Below are 20,984 nucleotides of genomic sequence, written 5' to 3'. Positions count from 1 at the left end.
CACTGTGAGAATTACAGAATTACACAATGTCTAACCGTAATGATGTCTCCCTAGTCCCATTGATGGCAGTGTGCAGTTTCACATGAAACTGCCATCTTCTAGTCTCAATACCAGTACCAAACTTATAATTACCCAAATCACAGTGAGTCAGATTACTTCTTTATATGACAGAAAGCTACTCTATGAAGAAGTCCTGTGGCTCCAAGGCCAGTATATCCAATGCACATTACTGGCTCTGGAGCAGTTCACGTTAGATCAGGTGGGACAGATGCAGGTGAAACACACATTGAACTTCAGTCTTGCCACAGTGAGAAGGCAGAACCCCACTGCCCCTCTCCCATTTCATTCTCCTGGATGATTTTAACATCCTTTACACCAGTAGTATTGTACATTGTGTACTATGAGCATTAGCAATGAGCTGGAATTGATCCAGATAAAACCTTTTAGTCTCTTTTGTACAGCCTAATGTAAACTGGTGCTGGCACATGCATATCCAAAGGATGGATGAAACTGTCTTTTTGAGTAGCTTACTGTGGATTAAAATGGCTGTGTAACCTTGGCTTTAGTGGTTCAGTATATCCTTTGCTGTTGCATGGAATAAGACCATACCTGTCTGAATTCTCACTATTTCTATCCTGTGACTTAAGGTGACCTTAAAGGAAAAAAGAAAAAAAAAATCTTGGAATGCACATTACACAGTCTTTTTTGCTGTCCCTCAAATGACCTTTATCTCTCTTCCAAATTCCAGTCATGAAACAGTACACCAGAAAGTAGATTTAAAAGACCTATCACTTTCAAAGTCATGCTTCTTTCCCTCTGATCCAGGGGTGAAAGAGAGACAGGAAACAAAAAGTCCTGCTGTCCTGATTTGTTTCTTTAAAAGATGCAGCTATGAGAGCTGCTCTTGTTCAGTGCTGGCAAAAAATTGTTGTATTTATGTTGAAAAAATAGTAGCTGAGAATTTGCTCTATCAAATAGCGTTATGTTGTAGATTTCACAAAAAATAAATGAGGCATTACTTTCAGAGCAATCTACGTAGGTAAACATTACTTCTTTCAAATTCATTGAACTGGAATTTTCTGAATTAAAATCACACGAATAATTTCAGTTTGGCCAAGTTTTAATTTAAGCTCATTTTAATCTAGAAACAAACAGAATGAATCCAAGTTTGAGAAGACTGGAAGTTCTCTTATAGACTTATTTATTTTTCTTTTGCAAATAGTTAACCTCTAGACTGACTTACTTACACGATTTTTTATTATTATTACTATTATTTACTATGATTCTGCTCTGGAGAGGGCTGTGAAAAATGCATCTCATATAAGAGTTATCTTTTGTCAAAGGCATTGCTTTTCAGAGCATCATTCTTGCAGGGCATAGTGATATAAAAAATGTATTAACTTTATCCACATCTGTTCTGCATTCCATGAAGAAAAAGTAAGACTACTGGGTGTCTGAATCCACTAGTAATTGCTACATATGCTTGTTGGACAGCTCTTTCACATGTACTGGTGTTGTGATTATGTCTTAGAAATTAAGGACGGCAACCTGAAGGAGGAGTTTCTTAAAGGGCAAGTCCCAAAGAGAAAAAAACAGATGGGCAGAGCCAGCACTGGAGTAGCATCACAAAGTATACAAGCTTGTAAGTTAGTCAGACATGTAAGTTAGTGGAAGACAGGAGTAAACATTTTTAGACTAAGAAATTGAAAAAATACAACACTCTATTGTCTTTAATCTGATTTCTTGCACAATATAAGATGAAAACAACTGTTCACGAAAAAAAAAGTATCCTATGAAACTTCTTTTTCATTAAATCTGTTCTTTATGTTCTGCCTGTTCTCTCTTTGTTGTCTTAATGTATCAAAATATTCTGTTGCTTTCCCTTCACATAATTTTCAGTTCAGACTAGACTGCTGTCCAAATAACATCAGAAATTCCTTCTCAGAAGTCTTATTACAGGTACACATCAATTTAAGAGATATACTGTATATATCCTTCAAAGAAGGATGATGGACTTAGTCATAAAAATATGTTATTATCCTTCTCTCATAAATGTAGTAATATAATTCTCTACATATAAATGAAACTGTAGTTAGCGAAAAGATAATACGGGAATACTACCTCTTGAAAAGCAGTGATTCATAGTTTTTAACAGAGCGTGAGGTTCCAAAAAGTTCCCGAGCAAAACTCAAGAGTAGTCAAAGGAATTAATTTATTTTTTCATTAGTTATCTTTTATATTTCTAGATAAATGATTATAAAGACAAAAATATATTTTCTCAAAATTTGTGGCAGATGTGTTAGCATAAAACACAGCACTCTAATCTGTATCCAGACTAAAACATGTTCCATCCTCTTTCTCCCAATTGGAGTGAATACAGTACATTCTTTTAGTGTCCAGATTCCAGAAAGGAGACAAGCTGGAACTGGATTTCACATTCTGTTATGTTAGAAATTATCAGCAGAAAGTACTAATGATTCAAGTGAATGTGATAATTGGAGAGAGAGTAAGTGTGAAAAAGTAATGCCTTGGAGATGCACTACATGCCTCTTTACAAGAACCTGGCTCTATGCCCCTCCATAGAGATTTTGCTTGTGTCTAAATTGTAGTTCAGCTAGCAAAGCCGGGAAAAGGGTTTAAACCACTGCCAATATGTCCATAATTTATAAATGCAGCTGCCTGCAACATTAGGCTGCTTTCAAAAACAATTGCCTCTTGCAGGGTCTGAGATCATAGCCCTAGTAGGAGGAACCCAAGTCTTTGCACAGTGTCAGGCTGGCCTTGTCTTACCAGGTTCACACCAGGATATTGCAGGTAGCCCAGTTTTGCTCTGAGGGGTAACAACAGTCTGAGTTTTAACTACTTTCTGAAATACAAGGGAAGTCTATCCCTGTGTATTAGCTTGCATCTTGAGTGATTTGCTAAAGGCTATAGATGACATCCTAAAAGAACAATTTATTCTAGCTCTGTTTTAGATTACATCCAGCCTGTATCTTTCTACTTATTTCAGAGGATATACTTGCTTAAACTAAACCCTACATTTGGATGTCAAACATTTTGTGAAATACATTTCCCCCACAGTACTCTCATTCACTGAAACACGGCAAAACATGCTCCACTTTCATCCTTTTACTACTAAAGTAATCAATAATAATTCTGTCATTTAGTATTAGCAGCTGGATTAAAGTTTCCTTGTCGCAGTGTATAAAAATAATAAACAGTTTCAAAACAGTCTTGCAATTTGTACTCAGTAAACATTTCTACTTTGCAAACATAACTCTCCCCTAAAAACTACAGCAGAAAACACAGGCAAATAACATTTTCTCTGGAATTTACACAAATGACAGTTACCTCTGAAACAGCAGTATCTGCCCTCCTGATCATAAATACAAAAAATCCCTGTCTACCACTTCCATAAAGAAAACAAAAGCATATGACTCGTGTTAGTTGAAGACAGATGATATTTTTTCCAATCTACTTTTGTAGAAAATAGCTTGCTCAGAATGATTTCTAATCCTGTACTCTAAGGGTTCTATCACTGTTTTAAATGAGAACAAGCTTTAGCTTACTGAAACTGCTAGATTTGGGAGCCTTATTCTTTCTATAAATTGTATTTCTATTAAAATACTGACATCCTCCATTAAAGAAAAAAATACAGAAAAAACAAATTACAGCACAAAATCCATTTATACTGTTCTAACTGTGCAATCCTTTGTTGACACAGCTTATGCAGTTATTGCCACAGCAGTAAGACTATACTTTGTAAACATGCTGCTTTCATGTTTCTTTGTTAACATTAAATTGTTCTCTTTAATGTCTGGAATACATAGTAAACATGGAATCTCACATATCATTTCCTACAGCTGTTGCACAGTCAATTATGCATTTTCTTTGCATTGTCACATGTTAGAAGCTGCTTATAAGCTGCTTGTGCTGCTCCCAGACTGTCTGCTTAAGTCACTCCAGCTGCATCAGTTTCTGCTAAGCAGCAATATGTCCTGGAAAAGGCTGTCAATACCACATTATTTCTTTCCAGTGAAGAATAATACCTTTCTTTTCCAGAGGGGAAAATAAATAAATAAATAGATAAATAGATAAATAAGACTTTGACCAATTTTTTTTGTAAGTAGCAACAGCAGATGACATACAGTAGTTTTTGGTAGACTGAACCTGTCAGGCCAGACCTGAAAATGTGTTATCTCTGTTATCTCAGTCAGCGTGGATTCCCTGCATAAAAATCAGACTTGTGTAGAAGTGTAAGTAAACTAAAGCTTAACTGAAGGCTAGCTTGAACTTGGAACACCAGAGCAGAGGACTTGTAAGAACTATTTCTTCACAAGCACATCTAGAAGAAACAGCACAGAATGGTCCAAAAAACATTAATCCCCTTCACTTGACAGCAGAAATTAAGAAGAATCCCTTAACCCTCTGGATTAAGATGGTGAACCAAAAGTTTCAAGACATTTACAGGCACTAGAAACACTTTCAGTTTGTCTAAAATATTGTTAAATAGTTGATGTAGCAGCTAGTTAACAGTTTGAGGTACTACTAACATTTTTAGTAAAGATTTTTGCTTTAGGAATTGATATATTAAACTTTTATTTTTAGTGGTCTGATGGTTTTTGAAATCAAACAACAGCAGCTTAAAGGGCAATACTGCCTTTGGATGCAATTGTACAAATGAAATTGTCTATAAAAGAACAGCAAGTCAGCATCATTTTGGGAAGATATTCTGGGGCTTGACAGGCCCTGAATCAAAGCTGACTGATAGATGAGCATCTCAACCTCACAGTGTATCTAATGTACTGTATTAATTGCAAATATAAGGTGTCATTTATCCACATTTTGCCATGTCAGCATGAGAATGTATATTCTGGTGTCCATCTACAGAAGCTCTGTTATGATGCTTATTATGCAGTATTAATAGTCAAATTGCATATTTATTGATCACAAGGGAACTCTGCTGTAATGTTTGTTACTCAATTAAGCATGATGCATGGGATTTGGGCAGACATTTGTCTGGTCAAAGAGACCTATGGTACACCAAAATAGATAGCACAATTTCCTTGGTTCCTCCTTGAACACTGGCCATGTTTTTTGGGGAAAACCAATAGGAGAAAGAGGAAACTGGATGATCCACCTGACTAATACATAGATTTGGTTATTCAGCGTTATAAAGGCTGGACCTGTCTGCAGTGACTTTGGAGACCTCACCTACAGGGTGGACACACATCTTTAGGACTTCCCAATTGCTAGGACAGGTTCTCCAGATCCTTGCTGCAACCGGGGCTCTCCAGCAACTGTGGATCTGGATGATGGTAAAGTTATAAGGCAATTGGTGAGGTCTTTCTCACCATGAGGTAAGAAAGGTTATTGCTAACCTCACATAGTAATGATTAGATGCATTACCTTGCTTATTTTCTTTACTGTTAAGCTTATCTTTTGACTATAGGTACTGCTTTATTTTCATATTATTTTGAAATAGGCAGTAAAATAAGCCTATCATTTTTTGTTGCCGTCTCTGCTCTTCTGACTCCATCAACTGGAAAAACATAAGGGAATTGTTCTAATGAATTCTTGGGGTTGCAGGTCAGATAGGGTGCAAGCTGTGTGAAATTTATGCTTCTTCATCCTAAGTTTCAGCAAGTTAAAGATCTACAGTACATTTGAAAGACCTGCTATTTCTGAGATTTGCTCTCTAGAGAGCGAGCAGAGACCAGGATTTATTTATTTTAGATGTTTGATTCTCAGCTGTTCTGCTGTTGCCATGTCATTCCTGTTCTTGCTTTGTGGTTTTTTTTCCTAACAGTCAGGGAATTTTATGTTTTAAACAACCATAAATACAAACCACGCATTTTATAAATGCTGGTATTTTAAACCTGAATATTTTCATCCATTCTGAAATGTCCCATTAGTCCCATATGTCTCTATTTCCATTTTCCTTTCATCTCGTAACCATGGAATTCTTTCAAGGGATTTTTTTTCCCAATACACTGAGCATAACCCTCACTGGTGACAGGTGTTTTAACTCAGTTGCTCCCGTGGGATCTGTCACCTGAGGTGCTGCCTCAGCCCATGTTGCTCCATCTCTCTCTACAGAGAAGGAAATGACTTCCATTTATTATTGAATTGAGCCAGATTTGAATCTGTTTGCTGACAAGTAAAACAGCTCAATATTCCATCATGAACAACCTAGATAGCCCCATGGTTCCCTGTGAAATATACACTTTAATAGCTTTTCTATTCTAAGAAATATCCTTCTCACTGATTCTTTTTATATTTCACATGGATAAACAAAGAACTTCCCTTCAGGTTTTTAATGCAGATTCACCAATACCTGTTTATGACAGCAAGGAAATGTGATTTTACACAAATTTTGTTCAAGGACAATTTCAGAATTTTAAATATTTGTATTCCTCATTAGAAAATGCTTAACTTCAAGAAAGGGAAAGAAAGGAAATCCTCACTTCATTTCATTGCTGATAATTTACTTTTGCTAAGTAGCACATACTCTCCTATTCACTGTTTGTAGGAAAAATAACTGTATTTTCACTTTAAAATGTAAAATGTAAGAATGTATTTTCACTTTAAAATAAAATTCCTTATTTTAAAGAAAACATTTACTTGTTTTAAAGTAACTATAAGTGCATTAATGCTAAAGCGGTCTACATGGCTTCTTTTATTAAGCTTTCATTATTATTTAATAGCAGTATCAATGTGAAACCTCTGTAAATTAAGGTTAATAACTTTAAGTTTACAAATAGCATTGTGAAAATCCAGGAAACAGGTTGTATTTTTTTAATATAATTTAAGGATTTTAAGTTATATACATAAATACATTTGAACTAAATAAATGCTTTCTGTTCTCAGTGTTAATATTATTCCTTGACTTACTGACCGGATTACAAATTCTTTAAAACTATTCTTCCCTTAGTAATTGAACGTACAAGCATTGTCATTGTTTTCTTTTCCAGATCTCCAGCATTCTATTTCACAGACATTTTACTTCTATGGTTGCTAGTAGGTGATACTGTGTAACATAAATTCCTTCCAACTTTTTACAAAGTACCAGGATTTCTGTGTGCTCTTAATGAATGTAGAGAGACAAGAAACATTATCATCTTGTACTGCTGACAGGCCTAAATGAAAGAAGAGGCAGAACATTTCTTTATCACATATGTAGACGGCTCCAAAAGTAATGCCTCCTACTTATTTCCATGGAAACTACACAAGATGGTATTTGTTTTCTCTAAGAACTGTTTTCAAAAGGTTTTTACCTTTTTACCAGAACTGTTATCTCCTAAAGAAAATCCTCAGCTTATTCATTGTTGTGATTAACAGAAAAACGTCCTTGATGATATAGATTAATTCAAAATCAAGTGATCTGTGACTGAATGTAATAGTCTTTCCTTCATATTTTTCTCCAATTAAAATATGTACCTTCAAAAAGGACTCTAATTGTCTTTGCTGATATTTTTGCAACTGATTTTGTCAAACTTCAAGGGTGCAATTCTTCTGAAAGCCTTTGATTTTATTATGACTTCATATTCCTGTTCTTTAGGAGATCAGATGTGGCTATAACTGATCACTCTTAATGTAAAAACAGTAGTAACAATAAAGCCAGAATTCATAGAAGACAGCAGAAATCTGTGGAACATCTTATGAATCTGTTATGATTCATAATAACAGATAAAGTTTAAGAAAGGAACCCTTAGAAGCAGGAAGGCCAAAGAATAGAAATGGCCCCAGGCCCTTCACAGCTTCATTGCTCTTTGGATGCTCTTCAATGTCCTTCTTGTAGTGAGGAGACAAACCTGAACACAGTACTTGAAGTGTGGCCTCATCACTGCCAAGTGCAGAGAGACCTCCCTCATCCTACTGACTACACTACTTCTGACACAAATTATTCTGTCCCCACTACACAATGAAGGAGTTAGAAAAGTCTTGATGCACACTAATTATGGACCATCTTATGTTATCAGCACCAAGGAAAACAGATAAACTGCATTGATAGCATGACTTGAGCTGTGATCTACAGTCACTCAGCGACTTGTCCAGTGTATATGTATGAGGCACTGAATGTGTCCAATGGCAAGCATCTGTTCTTGTGCATGGTTATTTGTTAGCTAGATTGGTTTTAAGTTAAAAGAAGGAAGATTTAGGTTGGATGTTAGGGGGAAGTTCTTCACTAGGAGAGTGGTTAGGCCCTGGAACAGGCTGCCCAGGGAGGTTGTGGATACCCCGTCCTTAGAGGTGTTCAAGGTTGGACGGGGCCCTGGGCAACCTGATCTAGTAAAGGTGTATGTTTGGTGGCCCTGCCAGGCAAGGGTGTTGGAACTACATGATCCTTGAGGTCCCTTCCAACCCGGGTCATTCTGTGATTCTGTGATAGATTAAATGGATTGACAAGCTGGAAGAAGCTGGATTATAGCATGATGGATGAGAAACACTGGCATTCATTAGAGTCTGTTGTGATTGGGATAATCCAAGATGATTCTTGGTAAGGTGCTAAGTGAGTAACTGGAACTAGTAAATGAAATAAAAGACACGTTTGCTTAAATATATTTGTTCTCTGCTATTTCATTCGTATTTAATTTCAGAGTTCTACTTTGGTACGCATTCACACAAACCACTGGCAATCACCTCAAGTTACTCTGCTTACTCGGCCAATCTATGGGCCATTTCACTATAAACATCCCTGCCACATTGTATCATGTGTACGTTCAATGTTAAAAGGTCCCCATCAATGCTGTGTACGCAGCCGGTTTTCACCACAGCGGCTGCAGCAGAACCACGAACACGGCCGATTTATGGCGTATTTCTCGTTTTCCTTCGAGGTGCTAAAACCCCGTTCTGTTCAATCTTAATTTTTAACTGGTGAGACACAAGCAAAACCGCGCAGCCTCCACAAACACCCTCTCCAGGCGGCCGCTTCCCCAGACGCCGCGGGAGGGTCAGCACGGCCAGGCCCAGGGCAGCCCCCAAGGGCCCGCAGCGGCACCTCCCGCCATCCCTCAAGGCCCCGGCGCAGGCGCCGCTCACACCTCTCCCTGCAGCACGGCGGAGCGGTGTTGGCGCCTGCTCGGCTCCCCTCAGCCGGTGGCTTCGCGGGGTGCCCCGGGAGGTGCCTGCTCGCCCGGTAAGCGCTGCCTGCTTGCCTGCCGGCCGGGGGCTGTATGGAAGCAGAGCACGAGGGGCGACGTTAGCGCGGGTGCTGCGGCGGGGTGCCGGCCGGGTTGGGCTTAGCGACAGGCGAACAGGCAACCGCCGGAGCTGCTACATCCGGGAAGCGGGCACCTGCCGCGTTGGGGGCCTCCCGTGACATTGGGCTTCGGCAGCAGAAGGGGCAGGACGGCCTCAAAAGCGGGGTAGCGAGGAGGGCCTTCGCCAGCTGCAGCTATGTTTCGTGTTATCGTCAGCCACGCCAAGAAGCACCCCAGTGTGAGTACCCGCGGTCGCTGAGGCGGCTCGGCGCCGCCCAGGCCGCTTCCCTCCGCGCCCTCTCCTCGCTGTGCCTCGGCCTCGGGGTGGGCACCTCCCGCTGACCGCCTTTTCCTTCTGTGTGTGGCCCTGTACCAGCTCAACGCGAGATACCTCTATCTTTCTTGGTTACATCTTCTCTCCCTAACAAATGTTTCTGAGAAACGTATTGCTAGAACGTGTTCAATGGAAACAGTTTTTCCATGTTAGTTTCTACAACTCAGAACATGGGAATTGGCTGTTTGGTTTGTCACTACTGTCATCAGAAATTCTCATTGTAATACCGTTTTGTTACATCTCATAGAAGTCTTTCTTGTTCTAGTTGATTCCTCTGTTTGTGATCATTGGATCAGGAGGCGTTGGTGCAGCTCTGTACGTCATGCGTTTGGCAGTGTTCAACCCTGATGTCAGGTATGTAAACAGTTACTTACGGTGCTCAGTCATCTTGCTGTTTATGTGAATGTAAACTTCAGCACGCTGGTCTTTGTTTCTGGAGGCCTTAGTAAATCTAGCTCCATATTACAGGCATGGGTTGCGAGATTATTTCCTTGCTTTGGAGGTTTGCTTGCAACTTCACCTTACAATATTTAGAGGTTACTGACAAAGAACTGCAGCTTCTTCTACAGAAACTTTATTTAGATAGATGACTGTGCATGGTTAATAACCATAGTATACAGATACATTTTATTGTTTTTGGAGGTAATGTGAATTTTCTGAGTATGTTCTCATGTTCTGTATTTCTCTCAATAGCTGGGACAAGAAAAATAATCCAGAACCTTGGAATAAACTGGCTCCCAACGACCAGTACAAGGTAAAATGAAAACCGCAGACTTGTAGGAAACATAGTACCAAAAATATAGCTTACTCCTTTAAGACATTTAAGTTTATTAGAAAGCAGCTACATGAGTGGTATGTTTCTTCTGCTGTGCAATTCACGGTTTGTCTTTTGAAGTCATAACAGATAGAGTTGTTTGAGCTTCATAACCTTGTCTTTGGTTGATAGCAGTCAGGTGTCTGCTTTAGTGTAAGAAAGGGAAATTTCATACCTGTGGGAGAATAAACTAGTGGCATAATGCTCAGAGAAAAACATGACAGGAAGGAGGACAAAATCTCCTCCCAAAAGTTCTGAACTAAACCTTTTAGAGTTCTAAACTGTTGGCCTTTTATCATGGGAAGCAAAGTAGGATAATGTCAGTTTATAATATAAACTATAATTTTAAGATTAACTGCTAATAATAACTAATAATTTGAATGTAAACTAATTGGCATTTGTACAGTTTGAAAATAATTGTTTGAAAACTGTTAGTAATGGACACAATAAAATGCTTCTTTAAGTGATATTCAATCTATTTCAGGGAGCTAATGAGGAAACACGTTTGTAAAGATTTTTGTACTACACAGAAGTGGTACTCTTACTACATATTAAGGTCTTCTGTTAAGCACAGTTCTAAAATTATCCTCAGACTACTAAGAAAACAAACATACTGTGTTTTCTGTTAGTGTATGCTCAGCACTATATCTTAGTATGCCAGTTATTCAGATAAGTGAAAAAACACTCCAGAATAAAATAGGTTGTGGTTCCCTTTATTTTTATTATCGTTTCTGGAATGTTGCTTTTTCCTTTATATCTAAAAGGCAAATTCAATGCAGTGCACAGCATGAATTCCTTTAAGAAGAGCATGCCTTATGTAGCATTCCTATCTGCCTTAGCATACAAATACAACCACAGAATTTACCATATTTGGGTTTGTGTATCATTGTGGATTTCTTTTTCCCAAGGCTGTACTGTGGGAAATGGGAAGGCAGAAGTTCAGTAAAAAGCACTGGTGAAACAGTGAGCTTTAGCTTTTGATGAAATTAGGTTTTTTAGTTTGTTTGTTTTTTAAACTTGTATTCTCTTTGGAAAGACTGAGAAAGTCGATATTAAAAAGAAAAGAGCTGAAAACTTAGTTTTTGCTGTGTGAGTTGCAGAGAAAGATTGTAATTTAAATGTATTAAAGGAATCTTAATTTCTTTTTCAGTTCTGGGCTTTTTTTTTGTTGTTTTCTTTACAGTCACATACTTGATGTTAGTTCAGAGATATGATTTAGCAGAGGGCTGTTAGAGTTAGGGTACTATGGTTAGGTTGTGGTTGGACATGATGGTCTTCGAGGTCTTTTCCAACCTGGGTAATTCTATGATTCAGGCATGGAGTCCAAAATACCCTGTTAGTATGTAAATTCACTGTCTTCAGTAACTGTCTGGACTATTTTAAATGGTTTGTAACAGGATCCAACTTTATTAATATAAAATGGGTCTTTATACCTGCTCTTACCTTCTTTCTTCTTTGCAATTTCTTTCAGATCTAGTTTACATTTAACTGAAGTACTTAAGTTTACTTAAACCAAACTAGGTTTTAGCAGCACTGCTCTAAATATTCCCTTGTGATGCTGCTTTTTCACATTTACAATCCTTTATGCTACTTGGCAAGCTTGATGTTGCCTTCAGCAAATAGGAACACCGAAATCTGGGGAAAACAAGATAAACCCAGCAGTGCTGTGTGAACAGTGCTGTGCATGGACTTCTAATCCGGATATTAAATAAGAGATTCTGTGGGGTTTTTCTTTGGTTGTTCTGACAAGCTCAGGTGATACATGTTTTTAATAAATGCCATGGAATATATCATATCATCAAGTTTCTCATTCTTGTCAATATTATTATTTTTTATCTCTCTTGCCTAGTTCTACTCAGTTAATGTAGACTACAGTAAGCTCAAAAAGGACCGTCCTGACTTCTAAAGAACACGCACATCACCACGAGCCGCACAGAAAGGTCTTCCGGAAGCTGTCCGCACAATTACCATGCTTAATCATCCAGGAAATACTCAAACATGCCTCACGCTGCACTTGGTCATGTGTTTGAAAGTGTTTTGATGGGGTTTAATAAATGTCTGAAACTTGAAGTGTCTTCAATTTGCTTTAATTTCTCTAAATAAGAACATCCTGACATTGACAAACACCGATTCATATTTGCTTTACAGGAATTGAAAGTTGTCTTGATGGGCATAATACTCACTGTTGACTTAAAGTCAGAACTTGAGAACAAATGATTAAATGTGTGTGCATATATATTTTTAATTGCACTTAAATTTTTCTAGTTGCTGCTTTATATAGTGGACAAGTCATTGCCCAACAGGAAAGCAACAGATGTTTCCATATGTTCTGAAAATAAAAAAAAAAAGTTCTGTGGAACTCTGTTTTTGTTCTTTGTTTTTTAACTCATAGTTGGTTAATAAGAAGCCAATCTTAAATACCTAAAGAAGTAAAATGCTAGGAACATAATTAAAATTTCCAATGGATCCTACTTTTAAAGGTCATAAAGCATACAATCAGCAGAAAAAGGCACAGGGTTCAAGAAATAATTACAGTTTTTGTATTAAACAAAAAGAAGTTTCAGAAGTATTGTGTCCTTGTTTTGGTATTCAGCCGAGCTTCATTACGGAGAGGCAGGAAGAAAATATATTTGCATGTCTGTAATTTATGCTCGGTTCTTTTCTGTAGAAAGTTGGTACTTCCGTGGTTCAGGGTTGTGAACTTAATACAGCTGTCCTTATTTTGTTGTGTATCTAGTTCTTTAACTAGATGGACTGCTGACAGTGGAGTTAACTGGATAACCTTAGCTGTCAGTGTAAATATATAATAAGGGCAGACTCGACCTTGGCAGCAAGAACATTCACTGGAGAAGAAAATTATTTAAGCAATTGCAAAACACCAAATATCTGAAAAAATTCCACATTTTATGCAGAAAATCTTGCAAGTTGGTTGGATGTGGTTTGTTTGGCAGTGCTTTAAAAAATTCTCCTTTTTGTTGATGTACCTTTTTGTTGGATTCAGTTGTGTTTTTTCATTTGCGGCCTTGTTTGCCCTTGACATGTATTAAAATTAAGAGAGATATTTAAGCTCTTTATAGCTTTAAACATGAATTGACTAGAAAACAAAAAGGCCATTAATTCAGTGCTCTTTCCTGTTTCTAAATGGCAGCATGCTTGCTGCTGAAACTGAAAACTATTCTGAAGGCCAGTAAAGGGGCATTTGCTCCTTTCTGGAGCATTTGGGGGCACGCTTCTGTCATACTTCAAATAGTATCAGGCAGTAGATTCCATTGACTGCCAAAATTAAAGCTAATAAATGTAAGACTTTTTTTTTTTTTTTTTTCCCCTGCTCTAATGCTTCAACTACTTATTAATTGAAAAGTATTAAGCAATTTTCAGAAAGAAAATAAAATGAACAATTGTGTGTACTTTGTGTGACTCAACCAGCTCAACCACTAATCCGTTATTGTCATACAAGTGTTCTGTGCTGTTTTTTAGCTGTATGGGGCTAAGTTTTGCAGATGTTTTAGAGCTGAACTCTCAGGCTTACATAAACTTGAGGCCATGCTACCAATTGTGAGTCTGTGTTCAATTTATTTTGTTGTTGTTGACAAAATAAGCACTTGCTTAAGTCTTCAGCTTTGGAACAAAGAAGCATTACAATCCCCAAACTGGATTTTCTTAGAGTGTGAAATCTTTGTTAAAGTTCCACATTATTTAATATTAATATTCATAAATGGATCAGTATTTCAATTCTATTAAATTACTATTCCACATTTTATTTTAAATCATACAAACCTACTTTGTCATTCCCTTTTATTCTCATTTCATGTGTATTGATTTTATTGTCAAATTTCATTCGTTCAAAGGCTTAAATGTGTGCATTCCTCTACCCACTGTGAGTTTCCCATGGGCACAGGTGAAATGCTTATTCCATATAAAGCCAGAGCACACACTTTCCCTTGGTTTGTTGCTGCTTGCTGGAGGCCTATCAGTAGCCAGTGCATTTCTTTGCATTTTGTTGGGAGAGAGCCATTTTTCACAGCTTGACGATACTCTTCATTACAATTTTGAACTATCCCCTTTAAATCTCTTTCCTCTTTGTAAAGGCAGAGATGGTATTCCCTGAAGACAGCACAAAGAAGCTGCAGTTTAGATTTCTGTACTCTATTATCTTTTAGGATTCTAACTACTAGTGTTCATCTTTAGCTACTCACTTTTATGAGATGATCATTAGTAGGAAAACTGAGGTCTTTCACTAATGTCAAGGTATGTGATTTCACTTGGGCAGATAGATATCACGTTATATGAAAAAGACTGATATTCTGCTGTCAGACATTGCAGCTAAGATTGATACAGCTGCTGTTCTTCTCTTCGAGGTGGGGTTTTTTCAGAGTGATCACTGTAAACCCAGCCTGTGTGTCTTCTTGATGAGCCGCACACAGGAGTTTTGTCTACTAGTGTTAGAATCCAGCTGTCAGATTTCCGTGAATGCAGTAATTCTGCACTTCCTCATCAATGGTCCTGATAAGAAACAAGATGATTAAATCTGAAATTATTTCTGCCCATCTAGGATAGAAAGAATGACCCATTTCCATATTTTTTTGCAAGTGAGTGTGTATTCCATACAGCATAATTTATTTCCTTTTATAGCATGTTTAGTATAGTCAGTAAATACAATTTATGTTGTTGTTCTTAGTGAGCTTAAATTAACCAGTGGCTGTAAGAAATTAGAATAGTGTATGTGATATTAAAAGAATAATTTAAATTTTGCATAGGATTTCTACCCAAATGTCATGTGAGAAAACGTATTTCAGATCTGCTTTACCTTTAAAGATAGTTTGGCGCATGGCTATTGAATGACCTTTAAAACTCAGCGAAGGTATGTTTAATTTTGATTGGACTGTAATACTGTGTGAGAAAGAAAGACTGAAAACTTTTAAGAAGGTGTTTTGAAAGAAAAAGTTATTGGAAAAAAGAAAAAAAAAATCAGAGATATTTGAAAGTGCGCACAGTTATTGTTTCTACTCACTGGTGGTAAGACCAGCCTTACTATGGCTGCAGCTGTATGAATTTGGAAGTCCTTCCTGTGGGACTAAGAAAAATGAAGTACAGAAGATATATGAGAACTCTAAAAATAAGACAAAACAAAGAAAAAAAGACAAGAACCACAAAGGTGTTCACTGTTATCTTTGACACAGGTAATGGATTTTTTTTTTTTTTTTTTTAACTGAGATAATTTCATAGAAAAGGTTACTCTTCCATTTCTTGAAATCCAGGAGCTGGTTGATTTCATGCTTTTACTTAGAAGTGGTCTTGGGACTGGAGTTTAGTCATAAGAAGTTCCTGTGAAGTCTGAACAGTTTAATCACCTTGTCTCATCTCTAAGCTTCTTACGAGTTTGTTTCTCTGGATACAACTATTGCGGCATGTCTCCCAAAAAAATATTAATTCTGTTGCTGTCTATTGCCATCCATCTTTGATGGACTTTAATTTTAATTTATTAACTTACTTAAAATCTTTTTGGAATACCATTATCTCTGATTTGTGTTACTACTTTCTTAGGAAGTACAACATCAGCTGGTACAGTGGAGGAAAACAGCCTCAATTGCCATTCGTGAGAAACATTCTTTAGCATTTGGCCTAACATTCCTATAAATCTCACATTTTTCTCGATAACATCTCTACACAGGCTTCTGCTTACATATCTGAGGATGAATGAATTCTATGTAAGAAAAAAAAAGAAATGATCTTTCTACTACAACAATATAAATTAAAAAAAAAATCAAAATTCCAATAATCTATGCTATTATGTATAAATTAAAAGTTCAGAGTTTGAAGCAAGTTAGCAAGTTCTGAAGATGATTAGAAAATAGTTTATTAACACGTCACGCAGCACACATTAGAAAGAAAAATAAAAATTCCACTGGTAATGTTCATAGCAAATGCTTTGCAACTTAGACACCTCAAGTAATGTTTCTAGGGTCATTAATTTGAATTACTTTAGACAAAATAATGCACTGCACCATTCACAGTTCATCACTATAATGTAAAGACAACTTCTTAGTAGAACTGCACAAGACATAACCCAGTATAAAAATTTATAGACTTGTGAGTTTTTTTCATATTGAAAGCAAACTAACTATGAACATAAAATGTTTTCTAATTTTAGCTTCCTTTCTGCAGGCAAATGAAACAAACTGCTGAGAAGGTAATGAAAACAGATCACTTAATGGTGAAAAATCTGTGTGCCATTCTTTCCCTACCAGTGGTGCCACTGCTGGAATTTAATGGGGTTACACCATTGTGTCTGAATGAAGATTTTTGTCCTAACCATTTAAAAATGGGGTTACAATATATCAAGATTTCCTCCATAGTCACATTTTTTTTCCATTTGTTTTGCCTTTCCTTTCTCCTTTTTCCTTTCTCCTTTTTCCTTTCTCCTTTTCCTTTCTCCTTTTTCCTTTCTTCTTTTCCCTTTCCCTTTCCCTTTCCCTTTCCCTTTCTCTTTCCCTTCCCTTTTTCTTTTCTCTTTTCTATTCTTTTCTCTTTCCCTACAGAACTCATTATTGGCAGGAAATAAACTGAATTTTGTCCCAATTCAAGCTTCTTAGTCTATTACTACTAACCTCTCATGACAGTCCATGGGATTTTGATGGAGTCTTAAGGGGATAATTTTCTTCAGATGATGTTCTTATCTTTATAATGTGTCAAACATTTAACTAACTAGAATGTAGGCTTGTGGGAAGAAAATTAATCTCTGCAGTTGAGACATTGTGCTTAAAACAACTGAGAATCATTGTCAGTTTTTTTGTATGTTCAAATCACACCTCTCCCTCCCATTTGTAACAGTGATATTCATCTGTTTGGCTTATTAGAATGCAGTGAGAATTAGATTGAGGAACAATAAAAACAAAAGCATTCCAGTGGGTTTCAAATAATATAAAATATATACATAAATGATGGGTCAGCTATGTGTATTTTAATTTGATATTATTTGTTTAAAATCTTAAGATATGATGCCTCACTTTGAATCACTGTACCTGAACACAAATAATCTGAAACCTTCAAACAGTGAAAGGATTTCAAAAAATCTTCAATCTTAGATCTCATTTTATTCTTGTCATGTACAAAAATTAGATGCCTGCATAACTGAAAGGGTTTAATGGTGAATTGTTATTTAGTACTGAGGAGGTAAGCCTGTTTCTTCTGTAATGGAGCATAATGAAATAAACACCTCTCCAAAAATAAGGACCTAAATTTTTGAGAGCTGTTTCATGTTGATGGCACAATGTAAAAATAGGAAAGTTCTTCTGGATGGATGGATGTGCCATGAGTGAGCTACAAATGGCCCTGGTTAAGTGGCTGTGTTTAAAGGTGATCTAGACTGCCTTGCTTGGGAGGTCAAAAAGATGACTCAAGTCTCACCCACTTCTTCCATCACATCAAATATTTCACAGCTGTCTTGGTAGACAGAGTAAAGAATGATCAAGTTTTTTAAAGTTCTACTGTTTAGTAACCTCAGTTTGAGCTGATAATGAATAGAAGAAAATGTAATTAAAATGTGATCCTCAAAATCAGACTATCTTGCAAAAGGAATATTTCCTGAGGAGTATAACATGCAAGGATCAGACAGGAAGATCTGATTTGTGGGATACCCTATGTAGCAATAGACTTGCCCCAGCAGTCAAATGAATTATGCAGTTGCACTCACATACACATGGACCCTTAACGGTTGTACTTCAGAAGCAATAGAACCACCCTATATTAAGCTTAATATTCTTTTATCTACCTGTGAGCACATGCAATGCAAAATAAATAGTGCATCTGAAATTCTATTTGGATGTGTTCTGCAGCATTTCTCAGCCATTACAAAGAGCTTGGATGTGAGAGAAGAACTGGCTTTCTGAGACCCTGGAAAAAAAGATTTGTTACATCAGAAGCAAGGAGAATGGAGAGACAGAAACAAGTGGTGAGCTCAGTCAGGCATAGGAAAGTAGGGGATATAAAATATACAGAGGAAGCGTAATGAATTCCTCCATTACAATTTACTGTCACAGGAAAATGTTTTTGTACATGAATTTTGACATAGAAAATTGGATGGATTTTTGTTTGTTTGTATGATGCATTTATTGAAAATGAAAAAAGCTCAGTGACAGCAGTATATAAATGTGTACAGATATGTTGTGTATGGTCTTCATTTTTCTTGTCTTCAGTCTTTATTCTCTCATCCTTTCCACAGCTAGATAGCCAGGTTTCTGCTTACTAGCCTGAGAAATCCTCTTCCTTCATATATCTTCTGCCTGTCAGAAGCTTTCCTTCTGCTAGGCTCTGCTATTTCCTGACATGCTACAGTCATCAGCTACTTTTGTGTTCAAAAGAAATAGTGTCTTTTCCCATCAACATCTTGTTACAACTGCGACACCAGCTTTCTGAGTAAGCAGGATAGTTATGCTACTGAAGTAAAACTTTGTACATTTTACAATAGGAAACTGTTTTGCTTAAAAAATTCCTACCAACAGTCGGAAGCTTGATGTCTCTGGAAAACGAGTCATATCCATAAAGGGGAGATGACAGATAGAAGAAAAGAAGGGGACATAAAGAAGAAGGTATTTTTTCTCTGTTTGTTTTTGTTTTTGTTATGTTTTGTTTTGCAGTAAGGATGGTGAAGCACTGGAACATGTTGTCCAGAGAGGTTGTGGATGCCTTGTACCTGAACACACTCAAGGTCAGGCTGGATGGGATTCTGAGCAACCTGATCTAGCTGTAGGTGTCCCTGTTCACTGCAGGGAGTTGGACTTGGTGGCCGTTAAGGGTCTCTTCCAACTCAAAACATTTTATCATCCTGTGTCACATTCTGGCCACTACAATAATAAAAAGTAGGAATTCAATCTGCAGTAAATATAAAAAAGATGAGTTGTTTGAGTATTGAAAGATGAAAAATGTTTGAGTATATGATGTTCAAACAAACAAAAAAAGAATGCTAGCACAGTACACAAAGACTATAGTAAAAACACATTTGACTTTAAAGCATGTCTATATGCTGAATCCAAAGTTGAATAAACATTGCTCTTTATAAGCAATCTTTGCTATATTCATTTTCTTAGCACTAATTAGTGCATGCAGCTTCCAACAGAGAACAAAAATTAATTTCTGATTTCTGAAGAGAGGGTGTGCTTGGATGTTCCAGCTCATGTCAGAACATATGGTTTGTTTTCAGGTATGTCCTCAGCCTTAAGAACAACCATTCAACACAATGCTGTGCTCTGCAGTAGTACAACTTAGGGTAAGCAGATCTATTTTTCACACCCAGCAGCATAGCCATGAGAACACAGTACAGTGCAGCTCCTGGGCCAGCAGTGACCGCATGCTGCCAGGATGGCTGTCTGTCCCTGGGATGGCTATTTCTGTGCAGCACTGCCCTCTGCCTCATCACTGCAGGAGGACTAGAACACACTTAAATATTTTAAAGGAAAAGACTAAAGGATTTAGACTGTTTATACAGTATTTTTTGATTGGAAGAAAATAAAAGCCTGAGGATTTCTTTGTTGTGTTTGCACACTGTGAAATACAAAGAGGAGGAAGTATGGGCTTTATGAATAAGTAGTGATTTTTTGTACAGCTATACAAATGCTTTCCACTGAAGTATGCACACACAATGCATTCCCTATATGCAGGAATAGTATATACACATGAAATGCTTTTGAATATTTGCAATATTTGCAATTTGCAGGCAGTACGTTATGTATGAACATAGTGCAGTGTGAACAGCCACTGCAGAGTGCTCATCTCCAGTGACATTTAATGGCCTCTGCTCTTCTAGTAAGTGTGGTGTGTCCCACAGCTGAACCTGTACAGCTGTGGGTTCTGCAGGGAGAGGCCAGCATACCAGGCCCACAGCAAACAGGAAACTCAGGGCTGAGAGCTGTTCAAGAATAGTGTTTATTTTTCTAAGCAAAGGACTCTGTATCAACAGCCTTGTAGACACAACATCGCTAGCTTGTTGAAGCCTCTTTAATCTTGCACAAAATTTTGATGTGTGGTGATGTGATATTATAGATGGTACAGCTTAGTTAGGAAATATTAATTTCTCTTGGTTGATATTTACAATGAATGCAATGCAGCCATAAGCTTGGCGTAGTCTACCTATGAAAATGTTAAGAAAAATTTACTAAATAGTAAAAAAGCATCTGTTTGACTGTTCAGAAGCTTAAAAATTATAATAAAAACAGCCACACCATGTTCATTGTACTTGCATTGCTACTCTCTTTTGAAATTGAAAGGGTTTATGCTATGGCTAAAAATTAGAGGTAAAAACTTGGACATACTGAAAAAAATAAGAATTTCTTGTTGATTTAAATAGGGCCAAGATTTCTTCTGGAGTCATTTAAAAATCATTAGGGGAAACTGAACTGGTGTTTGCTTAATCCTTGTGTTTTCAGCAGAGAAAAATATTTATGAAACATGCATGAGATGTCTGCTTCTTGGCAGGAAACATCTTGGCTGCTTTTTGCTGCAAAGAATCTCAGTCTTGGCAAAATAAAAGAAACAAGCTTTAAACCGATTAATAGTTTATCTGATTCAGTGATCATCTTGCTTTAGGACAGAGTTAAAACCATCAGAATACTTCTCTTGATCTTATTCAGAAAGCATT

The 20,984-nt window shown here is 37.1% G+C and overlaps 1 protein-coding gene across 1 annotated transcript; it reads left to right on the top strand.

Moving 5' to 3' along the window:
- The first annotated feature begins 9,070 nt into the window (after nt 1-9,070).
- Nucleotides 9,071-12,421, top strand: NDUFA4 (NDUFA4 mitochondrial complex associated). Its single transcript, XM_015853651.1, has 4 exons — nt 9,071-9,441; nt 9,803-9,891; nt 10,231-10,291; nt 12,201-12,421. The coding sequence occupies exons 1-4, from the start codon at nt 9,400-9,402 to the stop codon at nt 12,255-12,257; spliced, it is 249 nt and encodes an 82-aa protein (XP_015709137.1). The 5' UTR covers nt 9,071-9,399; the 3' UTR covers nt 12,258-12,421.
- Nucleotides 12,422-20,984: the final 8,563 nt, after the last annotated feature.

This window comes from Coturnix japonica, chromosome 2 (assembly GCF_001577835.2).
Source record: "Coturnix japonica isolate 7356 chromosome 2, Coturnix japonica 2.1, whole genome shotgun sequence".
In the NCBI taxonomy this organism is placed as follows: domain Eukaryota; kingdom Metazoa; phylum Chordata; class Aves; order Galliformes; family Phasianidae; genus Coturnix; species Coturnix japonica.
Note: the sequence above shows the minus strand (reverse complement) of the source record. Positions and strands in the feature narration are given on the sequence as shown.

Coding starts and splice junctions, on each gene's coding strand:
- NDUFA4 (XM_015853651.1), top strand. CDS start 9,400: ATGTTTCGTGTTATCGTCAGCCACGCCAAGAAGCACCCCAGT. Junction 9,442..9,802: donor ACGCCAAGAAGCACCCCAGT/GTGAGTACCCGC, acceptor TTCTTGTTCTAG/TTGATTCCTCTGTTTGTGAT. Junction 9,892..10,230: donor GTGTTCAACCCTGATGTCAG/GTATGTAAACAG, acceptor TTCTCTCAATAG/CTGGGACAAGAAAAATAATC.